Source organism: Chrysochloris asiatica, unplaced genomic scaffold (assembly GCF_000296735.1).
Source record: "Chrysochloris asiatica unplaced genomic scaffold, ChrAsi1.0 scaffold00044, whole genome shotgun sequence".
Classification (NCBI taxonomy): Eukaryota; Metazoa; Chordata; class Mammalia; order Afrosoricida; family Chrysochloridae; genus Chrysochloris; species Chrysochloris asiatica.
In genome coordinates this window covers 20696284-20707733 of record NW_006408562.1, presented here as the reverse complement: position 1 = coordinate 20707733, position 11450 = coordinate 20696284, and the positions used below count along the sequence as shown (strand labels likewise).

At 40.3% G+C, this 11450-nt stretch overlaps 1 protein-coding gene across 3 annotated transcripts in view; it reads right to left on the bottom strand.

Moving 5' to 3' along the window:
- Positions 1–3177: 3177 nt before the first annotated feature.
- AGFG1 (ArfGAP with FG repeats 1) overlaps positions 3178–11450 on the bottom strand; it is a 115799-nt gene continuing 107526 nt past the window's right edge. Inside the window, exons 11-13 of one of the 3 annotated variants that reach the window (XM_006861907.1) lie at positions 7004–7162; positions 5413–5504; positions 3178–4594 (exon numbers count right to left, since the gene is read on the bottom strand). In XM_006861907.1, coding sequence (XP_006861969.1) covers positions 4535–4594; positions 5413–5504; positions 7004–7162 — 311 coding nt within the window. In that variant the 3' untranslated portion in view covers positions 3178–4534. The remainder of the gene's footprint in view (positions 4595–5412; positions 5505–7003; positions 7163–11450) is intronic. The other 2 variants (XM_006861909.1, XM_006861908.1) reach the window with 2 other exon arrangements.

The window sequence follows — 11450 nt, the reverse complement described above, 5'->3', positions numbered from 1 at the left end:
TTAGCAGTTCAAACACACCAGCTGCTCCTCGGATACCCTATAAAGGGTCACCAAGTGTCGGAACCAACTCGATGCACTTAACAACAATTTAAAACTATGCTTCACTAATTACTTGATTCCTCTGTATAACTTATATGAAGTCCTAGAGAAGCTGTATTAATATCAAATTGGTATCTTGTTCATCAGCTAGCTCCAGCTAAGCTGTGAATTGGACAGCAGTATCTAGAACACTGTGCAGATTTAACACATGACGGTCCTAACAACTCAAGCAGCCACCACTGGAAAAGGTATTCAGCATGAAGAATATATCTGAGGAAATGGATCTTCATCTTTTTTTAAAAAACAAACATGAATTAAGTGGAAACTTTTCAAATGTGTTTTACGTATTTGTGTTGGTCATGATTTCACCTTTTCTGGACAGAACTGTTTCATCAGGTGTGCTGGTAGAGAGATGAAGAATGCCATGACTGGATATGTACCGTCAATGATTCTTGGAAAGAAGGTAGCTTACATGAAACCAATTTCAAATTTCACTTCAGAACTCAACACTGAGTCTTAAAATTAATGTATAATGGTATACAAAAAGTAACTCCTAGATTTTTAAGATTTAAAGAAGTCTCTTTACCAAAAAAACATGATAGCACGTTAACAAAAAAGTATTTTCTTAACAGCGCAAGTCTGTCATTTACTAGGTTAAAACTCCACGCGGTGTTTCTTTCTGCTCTAAAGTCAGTGCCCCCTTAACAAATGCATGAGATGACAGACGAAAAGCATTTAGCAGGTGTCAGATAAATGAAACAGCTTCATAAACTACAAGCACAAGAAACATAAGGAAGTATTCTTCATTTTAAACTTGCTTTCAGCAAGGTGTTCTAACTAAAAGTTTCCAATGAGCTATTTGACAGAGTCCCAAACACACACACAGAATCTGAGCGATCAGAAGGAAATGATTCCATACCACCACCATCAGTGAATCTGACCTTGTAATATCCAAGTGATACACTTGGTGATGTTTACAAGTTTGTCATTATTAAAATTCTTCCAGAAAACAGTGTTTAAAAAAAGACACTTGCAATTTAAACTGGAATTGCAAATTTACTCACCAAAAATACAATCTTAAAAGGTTAGGCAGTAGAAAGCTTACCCTACAACACTGTATTCTAGAAACATGTAAATTTTAAGTGTAGGACAGTGGTTCCGCAAGACCCTTCCAGGGACGATGCAAGTTCAAAGCTGCTCTCTTTGAGAACAAGCCTGACGCTCCTTTTGTCACAAGCGTGCAGTGCGGAGCTGGAGAAGAGGCAGCATGTCCAACACCTAGTGTGGCAGCAGAGGCAGGCTGGGTACTGCTGACTCCAGTTAGCCAGAGAGCAAAGAAGTACAAAAACACAAGACAATATTCTTCTTTGCATAGCTCTTTGTTTTGGAAAAGGTTATTTTTCATTTAAAAAAAAAAAAAAAAAAAAAGCTGTCTACACTAGCATAAAAAAAATGAGTCTATTATTATTATATTTATACCAACATTAAAAATATTTCAGTACCAATTTCTAATACAGTACACTTCAATATGGCCCTGAAGGATCAGCACTGGACTTTGAACCACAGGTCAGTAATTCAAACTCACCAGCTGCTCTTTGGAAACCCTACGTAGGGTCTCTATAGGTCAGCACGGAGGGCATTTAACAACGACCAAAAACAGAAAGAAAAAAAGCCCCCTAAACAAAAGTTCTTTGGAGTCTCTAATAAGTTTTATAAGTTATGGTCCTGAGAGAAAAATGTTTGAAAATGGATAGTATTGTGGTAAGAAAGCAGGTAGTTTTAATCTCAGTTCATGGAACTGACAAGAATTGTCCTAGGAGGGGGCATGATGTTGTGGGGGGAAGGGGGGAATAAGTAGGCAAAGTGGGAGGAATCTCACAAAGTATTGATGGTGCTTCTTCATATTTATAGAATTACTTTAAGTAAATCTCAATTTTCACCAAAATGACAATATGTCTGTAAACTTTATCAAAAAGGTGTGCCACCCTAAAAGAAAATAATTCCTTATTCCACCTCTCTGAGCCAAGACAGAAGAGAAGCTATGCCCCAACCAGTAAGCCTGAAAACTTACAGGACTTCAATCTTATCCATGTTCGAGGATTTTCTCCTTTTCGGCACTCAATACACAGCTAGAAGCAGATCTGAATAAAAACTCTGTAAGTTTTTACAGTAAATAGGATCATTAGAAAATCCATCATCATGTTCTATCTCTTCTTGAGTAGACATTTTGATGCTATAATCAATCATTCTAAATATGCCAATGTTGTTGTTGTTAGGTGCCATCAAATCTGTTCTGACCCATAGCAGCCCTGTATAGGGTTTCCAAGGAGCAACTGGCGAGCTTGAACTGTCAACCTTGTGGTTCAAACAGACTTTGAAGCCCAGTGTGCTACCTACAGCACCACACCAGGGCTCCAAAATATGCCCGTAAGGGTTCCCATTTCATTTTGACGTTTAAAATTTACCCGAGGGGGAAACAAAAAAGTCTTTGAAACTATTTTGATCACAACTGTTTAATTTACTTGTTTCTTCGATGGTAAGCCCAGTGGGTTATTGGGGTACTGGCCTACAATCTATGACTTTTTGTACATATATGAGCTGATTGAGACTTGATACAATTTAAACACAGAAATTCAAAGACATTTCTTTAATTTTCCCTCTAGGCACCCCCCAAATGTAGACACTTCAAATACATAGCAACACACACCTGGGCCTTTGCAGCATTCACTTAATTCTAGAAGAAAGGAGCGGCGCCCTGCTCAGATCACCCGTGGGCTTGCCAGTTGTCCTGCTCGCCAGATAGCTTCAGCTAATGTGTGCGCTGGACAGCAATGGTACACCGAGTCTAGAACACTGTATGGATTTCACATACGACTGTTAGGTAGCCACCACTGGAAATGGCATGCCACCTGAAGAATATATGTGAGGAAACAGATGTTCACCTCCCAAACTTGTTTGCCATGATTTCACCTCTTCTGGATGGCAGCAGACAGTTACCTGTAGTGAGTCCTCTAGCTGGGGGCTGGCTGCTCTTACACTCCAAGGTGTGTGCTCTTTAGTTCTGTCAAGTCTCCCTTCGAGCCATCACCCATACAGATAATGAGACAGGTTGGGAAGTCATAGGATCAAAGTGGTTACAGTTTGTCAGTTGTGTTCTGTTTTGATAAGATTGCCAGGTTCTCGCTGGATGAATGAGACATCACTATACATAAATATTTAAACAAGTTCATTTGAATATTAACAAGAAGATAGAACTAAACATTAGTGTCATTACCTTTTTAAACAAAGTATTCTATAATTTAAAGGTAACAATGGGCATTCTGGTTAACATTCCAGCTTTTCAAACACCCCTTGTCCCCTAAGCAAAACTGAAGATAAACAAATGTCCTATTAGGTTTGTCAAAAACAGGGGGGTGACCCCCAAAAAATTGAGGTGCAATCATGTCACGGTAAATGCCATGTCTGCTACCAATACATTCAAAACAATATACGTTTAATAAAATCAAGTTAAAATAGCCTTTTGCATTTTTAATCTGAGAATTCAAGTTACTTAAAAAAATGTAAATACACATACATGCAAATTGTTCATATATACAAATTTTCACAAAATTAATAAGTTGCCAAGAAATTAGAAGAGTTTATAGTGGATTTGACAAGCTACATTGAAATGCTTTACCACTGACATATTCCTGAAAATTGCAGTCATGGTAGTTTGAATAAATTTTCTACATGGCCTTTTAAAAAAATCTTCTCTTTCAGACATAAACAGGAGGCCCTAGGACGTCTTCTGATCCAAGAATTCAAGATGTTCCCAATTCACTGCTCTTATTTAAGGCCACTTTGGTAAAGGCATTGCAGCAAAAACACAGAAACCAATAGCATATTTTCTAATATTTATTTTTTTTCACCTGCAAACTGTAGCAAAACATGATCAGCGTTATTATATGCAGACTGGCACCGGTACACTGTTAAAAGGATTCGGGCGTGGATAAATAGAAGAGCTCTTTAGAAAGGAAAACTCCAATTCTGACTCTGTCACTCTGCAGTAGCCAATGGTTAAAGGGCTTTCGGTCATTCATTCCAGGGTAGATGGCAGCAGCCCCTTGAAAGTGGCTGATCTACTTCTCCAGTAACATTTCCCGCATAACACTGTGTTAAAGTTACAAATACTGGTATGCACAGACAGCTAATTTCTAAGAAAACTATGTACATACTGCAGCATAATGAATGTGGTATCTGCAATAACCTCCTATTAGCCAATTTTGAATATACATGATACCGCTACCTTTGTCTGCCAATTCACAGGTTAAAAGTTGTTACTGGAGCCCTCTGTTTTGCACATATGACGACCTGGTGTTTAATAAACAATTGCAGGCTTTTTAAAAAACTTCTTTTGTGTTTAAAGCTAAGATCAGTGAAACAAGACAACAGTGCAAGAGGCGGAGAGATGTCATGTGACCACATAAGTTCGTTCCAGTCAAGTGTCTATATAAGGCTATAAGAAAGGGTTGGTTGATGAACTTCCCGCAGGAAATTGTCCCGTTGGAGCACCAGTCTAAAGGAAAACATAAAAGAAAAATAAACAAACATGTAAAAAGTACGGTGTGAAAAATACAGACATTGTTGTTGTTAAGTATTGTCAAGTTGGTTCTGACTCACAGTGACCCTATATAGAGTTTCCAAAGGAGCAGCTGGTGAGTTTGAACCGCTGACCTTGTGGTTCAAACCGACTTTGTGGTCCAGTGTTTTGGCGCCACACCAGGCCACCAAACTATACTTGTTAAGATTAGAATGACTTGGGTTATTATTGGCAATAATACGAGGGGACTTCAAAAGTTTTGTGAAAAGTGGAATAAAAATATAATGAAATTTTTCCACAAACTCTATGAAGCCCCCTCGTACTGACTGGTTACTTTTGGTAGAGATGCAACTACAGCAAAGCTCTCCCGTGCCAAGCACTGTTCTGCTTCTCTTATTCTTCTCATAATCGCTCACAGAAGGGGCGTCCCTTAAAAAAAATGCACTTGTGATTCAACCCAATTCTGGCTCCAAGCTGCTCACTCACTCCTACAGCATCTCATTGTTTTAACCAAGAAAACCAATGAGCATCATGCTAGGTTGCTGCTGGGGGCCATCAAGTCTGTGTGACTCACACTGCCCTCATGGACCACAGTCCAACCCACTGCCTGGTCCTGCACCGTCCCCACAAATGCTGGGGATTTGTAAGCAGATCCACGCTGTTTTAAAGTCTCCATTTGTAGGATCTTCTGATTGGCATTATCAGTAGAATACCAAGTAACCTGTAAGGAGACTCACTTCCTGCTTCTAGTCATTTGAGAAGTGCATAAAAATGAAAAAATGAATCTCACTTACCATAAAAGGATTACTAGATACTCCAGCAGCTGCAACTTGACCAAAAGGAGTTACCATTGGCTTTGTTTGTCCAAATGCTGCAAAGCCTGCACCTTGTTAAAACAGAATTACCGATTATAACTTACACCTTCAAGAGACAAGCTAATGCTTACAAAGTCCTATAATGAGTTTCAGAGAAATGCCTACAAGAGTGGTGGTGGTGGTGGTTATGTGGAGTCGGTTCCGACTCATAGCGACCCCGTACAGGGTTTCCGAGACTGCAAATCTTTACGGGAGCAGAAAGCCTTACCTTTCTCTCGCAAAAACAGCTAGTAGTTTCGAACTGCTGACCTTGTGGTTTGCAGCCGGATTCGTAACCACTACGCTACCAACATTTAGGTCTTTAATCCATGTTGAGTTGGTTTTTGTATATGATGTAAGATAAAGGTCTTGGTTCAATCTTTTGCATATCAATTTCCAGTTTTGCCAGCACTATGTGTTGAAGAAATTATCTCCTCCCCATTCAATGTACTTAGGCCCTTTGTCAAAGATCAGCTGGCTGTATGCGGATGGGTTAATTTCTGGATTCTCATAACCAAACGTTAATGTGAAATCTGGGCTCTCCTCCTTTTCCAAATCCCACAGAAAAGGTCCTGTCATATGGCTGTCAAACAGCTCTCCAGAGTTGGCTAATCAAACAATTCCAGCTGTGACATTCCAGGACTTCGTGACTAGATGACATGAAGACTACTTAGGGAGGTCTGCAAGGGCAATTGTAGCCTTGGTGGCACTGTGGCTGAAGTGCTCAGCTGCATACCAAATGGTCCGTGATTCAAACCCACCACCTGCTTCCTGGGAGAAAACCCTATAGGGAGGTCTACTCGGTCCTCTAGAATTGTGGGTTTGGGTTTGTTTATAGTTGGTAAGGGTGACATCATGGTCTCTATGTGAATATTCTATTGTTCCTTATGAAATATTTGATAATTTAGGGATCTGCCATGGAATCTATTTCCAAGCTGTTACCTAGTCACTAACTTCAAAAAGGAAAACGTGATGATAATTCAAGAACACTCTTCAAAATTGTGGACTTCACACTTTACCAAATAACAGAAACAAGTATTAAACAACACTGGTTTCTTGCACATCTTGCTGAACCTGAAGCAAACATCAAAATCTAACTATAGGATACATATCTATGTAGGAAATTACTCATTTTACCAAAAAATTCTCATAAAAAATGAGACGTGAGCAACATGGTTGTAATGGCAAAGAAAATAAAACTCTAGGTCTGTCAAGTTTCTTTTAAAAAATCAACAGGCATGAGAACATACAAGAGGAATGAATGAGACCTATGAAAGGAGGTTAGTCTGGAGACAACCAGTGATTTCTCTGACATCTGTAATCTTGTCACACAAACTCACACAACAGCTGCCTTAGTGAGGCCCAAATCACCGAAGGATTCTATTTTTGAGTAGATAATAGTAAACATTCTTTCCACACCAGGGCTCCAGTATTAAACATTCTTTAGATACCCTTTTTGTCAAAACACAAAACATGAAGATGCACAAAGGATGCCTCCAGTAGACTTGAGCTAACCAGTGTCGGGTCTTACCATTAGGCTGTTGAGAAAACGCCGTCTGCTGTGGGAAAGCTGCTTGGGCGGGAAAGGCAGGCTGTTGGAAGCTGCCACTAAAGCTGGTAGGAAGGCTGTAGGGAGCAGGAGTTCCAAACCCCGCAGGCATGCTCATGGATGCAGTGCCGAAGGTAGCCGCTGGCAGGAGAAGAGGGGAGAATCCGTTACATATACAGGAGAGCTTTGTTTCTCACACTCAACATTATATAACAGGGGCCATTAACCTCGGAAAACATGAGTGGATAGGAAATGTATCTTAAATTCCAACAAAGTCTGTAATTAGGAGTGAGTTTACTTGTAGGTAAACAAAAGCAATCACAAGCACTAGCCAGTGTAGCACAACTTATGAAATGTGTTCTCTTATTATCCACGGACGAGAATGAAGCCAATAAAGCTGCTAACTGAAACTCAAAACAAAATTCTCAGTTTAGGTCAGGAATACACATTAGCCTATATTTTAAAGTTCTCCTTCACTCAATTAACGTATATACTAGTATATACTTCTTTATTTTGTATTGCTATATAAAATACAATAATATCTAACATTTTCACTTTACCTATTAGTGTGTCTGCTATAATATATGTGTTCCTGGGGTGACGGGTGGTGGGCAGAGAAGCTGTACAAAACAGTGCACTACCACAGGGTTTATAGGAGAAACCTGGGTTAGAGGCAGACAATTCAAAACTTTTACACTATTGGAATCAGAGCAAACAAACAATAGAATTCTAATAAAAATACTAGCACACTAAAAAAGGACAGGCTAAATTCCTAATATATCAATTATAAAACATATGACTTCCTCCTCCTTTGCAGGGTCAATGAAGGCAGCAGCTGAAAGGGGCTATAGTACGCCCGTTCAGATAGACTGCTGAGTTATATAAATTAGGGTGAAATGTACAGATTGGAAGAGAAGTGAAACAAGCATTTGTCAGGGAAGAAACGGCTGTAGGGGGCAGCCGGCACTGTGCTTCTGTCATGCCATGCCCAGCTGCTAGTACCGGGTAGAATGGGACATGAAATGTGTTGGAGATAATCAATAGGAACAACCACTGAGTTGTGTTACATTGCTCTCTTTCTATTATTCCACCCATTTACCAACAACCATTTAGGAACTAATGTGCATTACAGACCCACAGAGCTCGAGTTTAAGCCAGGAAAGATTTCAAACAAAACCTTCCAATGATATGTTTCAGGAAAGGTCTTGAGAAATAAGAGCCAACCATGGTACATCTTTAAAGTCGAAAACTCGTAACTACGTGGTGAAATGTTTTTGGCAAAATGCTTTCAAAAAGTCTTAAGCCAATGAATATCCTGATTTTTTAAAAATTACCAACTTGATCATTGATTTAGGCATAGAAATTAAAATTCATAAATGGTGCCTAGAACTGTGTCTTTTGTTAAAACAATCCTGAAGGCACGTTAACAGATGCTGCCCCATGTAATACGTAGTTTTCATGCCTGTAACAATGCAATGTGCTTCAATGAGTCAATTAGAATTTGCCAACATTACATTTAATTTTTTTTTTTTTTTTTTTTTGCTATTGGGTTGAAAACAAGGGAACAAGCCACAGGGAAGCAGGTGAATGAGCACAGGAGACGCCAACAGCTAGTGAGACGAGAGGGGGCGTAACACAGAGCCATGCACCCGCCGAGCCTGACCAAGCGCAGACTCAGAAAGCACGGCTCCCGCGAGGCAAAACCACACCCCATGGAACAACGTGGTACAATGGTTGTCTACCCCAAAAGCACTGCTCCAAGTTCTATGCGTTCAAGCTCAAGAAAAACAATCACAACAGCTATTCAAAGTCCACATAGTCCAGGAATTCAGCAACAATTCGTGTGGGCAGTTGTAAGCGCTCACAGGAGATTTTCAGGTCCCTTGAAGTCCACTGTAATCCTGGTGCTACACATCCATGCCCGCTCCATTTTAAACCATGGAACAAACTGAATCCCACATGCAGGGACTGGGAAAAGTCAGTAGCAGAGGCTCCCACAAGCAGGTAGACACAAAACGAGCTATGCATGGTGGCCACCTACCAAAATGAGCGTGCGGGAACACCCGAGAGTGTGCTGCTCCCGAAAGGCCTTTTGGAAAGCCAGAGAGACTTGCGTCAATGGCCTTACAGTAATGAGATTGTTCAGAAACACACGAGACTGTTTCAGGAAAAGGCTCCCTAGTTAGGTACACGGCTGCAAAGCGGTAGCATAACAACACATAACAGAAATACACCCATTAAAACAGCCTTTTTATTTCAACTACATTCATGATACATTGTTAGAAAAAAGGAGATTAGAAATGCAGTAACTTTGTAATATAAACACTAACATGCTATTCATGTGAAGGCACAGCCATCTTTTAGAATATCCTCATCTCTCCTGTAAGCTCTCACTCATTTCACACCTCTGCATCCCCACCCCCTACAATCTGCCCATCCAGTTCTTGGCACCCATGGATTGACTTTGTTGCTCCACGGGAGAACTCAGTTGAGGCTGTCTGCTCCTGTAACGATTTACAGCCATGGAAACCCTATGCAGTGTGACTATGAGTCGGAACCGACTCCATGGCACACTACCACCACCACCACGAGTCAGAAGTGACTCAATGGCACACAACAACAACATATAACATGTGGTCTTTTGTGAATGGCGTCTTTCACTTTACATGTTTTCAAGGTACACCTTGAAACTGATCCATGCCTGGATCAGTACTTCATTCCATTTTGCTACCAAGTAATATTCCATTGTAAAGACATACCACAATGATTTTATCCATCCATCAGTTGATAGACATTTGGATTGCTTTCACTATTTGGCTTTTAAAAATAATTCTGCTAATAACACATGCATACAAGTTTTTGTGTGGACAGGTGTTTTCATTTTTCTGGGGCACATAATCCAGGAGTGGAATTACTAGGGAGTCCTGGTGTGGCACTGTAGGTTAATGTACTGTAAGGTTGGTTTGAACCACAGGATCAGCGGTTCAAGCTCACAGCCACTCCCTGAAATCCTATACAGGGTCATTATGAGTTAGAACTGACTTGAAGGCAGTTAACAACAACATGGCAACTCTAGGATGAACTTTGTGAGGACCTAACACACAAAGTCCTGGTGTGGCGCTGGACCACAAGGTTTGCGGTTCAAGCTCCCAGCCACTCCTCAGAAATCCTATACAGTGTCACTATGAGTGGGAACCAACTCGATGGCACTTCACAACAACACTGTTGTCCAGAATAGCCGTACCACTTTACATTCCTAGCAGCAATATACAGTCTTCTTACTTCTCTTTATCTGCACCAAAACTTGTTAGAATCTTTCTTGACAGCAACCACCCAAGTGAGTGTGAAGTGGGTAGCTCAGTGTGGCTTTAATTTGCATTTCCTTGATGACTAATGAAAGGAGCCCAGGTGGTGTAGGGACGAGGTGCTAGGATGATAACGGAGAGATGGGCAGCTCCACCCCAGCAGCCATGCCTGGGAAGAAGACATAGATCTGGCCGCCTGCTTCTGTCCGTACCACTGCCTGGGAACGCAGTGGCAGTTCCATGTCACCCATCAGTCGGATTCAGAGGTGCTGGCAATGGGGATTGACTAATGACAGTGAAAGCTTTTTTATGTGCAAATCTATTTTATAATTGGTTGTTTAGATTTTTATTTTATTACTGACTTACAAAAATTATATATTCTAGAAACACGTCCCCTATCTGATTTGTAGATATTTTCTTGTTGTTGTTGTTGTTAAGTGCCATCGAGTCGGGTCCGACCCATAGCGACCCTGTACAGGGTTTCCGAGGGTGTAAATCTTTACGGGAGTAGAAAGCCTCATCTTTCTCCCGCGTTAGCCTTCAATATATTTTAGTTTTCTAGTTTCTGTTAACTTACTACTTTCGTGCTTCTTTATTACCAAAATGACATATCTGCTACAAACTGTTGTTAAGTACCATCTAGTTAATCCCAACTCACAGCAACCCTGTGTACGGTTTCTGAGAAGCAGCTGGTGGGTTTAAACTGACAACCTTATGGTTCACAGTCCAGTACTTAGCCACACTTCTGTAAGTGCTGACTGTAAATCCTTACATGCTAGAAATGTTCAAATATTAGGAGTAAACAGAGAGAAAGTATACGAAGTAAAAAATTAGCTCTTCTATGAACAAACTGTGTCTTACATGTCCCATGTAACATCTATTTTGGCTTTTTTTTTTTTACTTATCCTTCTCTCCTGCCCAGTGTTTGTACCAATCTCCATTTCCAAAATACATTAGACAAGTGAGATGGACTTACTGAGTAGTTACATATAAACTAGGAATAATGTGCATTACATTAGTACAAAACTAGGTTATACAAATACTTCTTGGGGTCTGTAGCTTACAGTCACCTCCAAAGAGAATAATTACTATATACCAGGGTCAAAACCAGATACTGCAGCGCA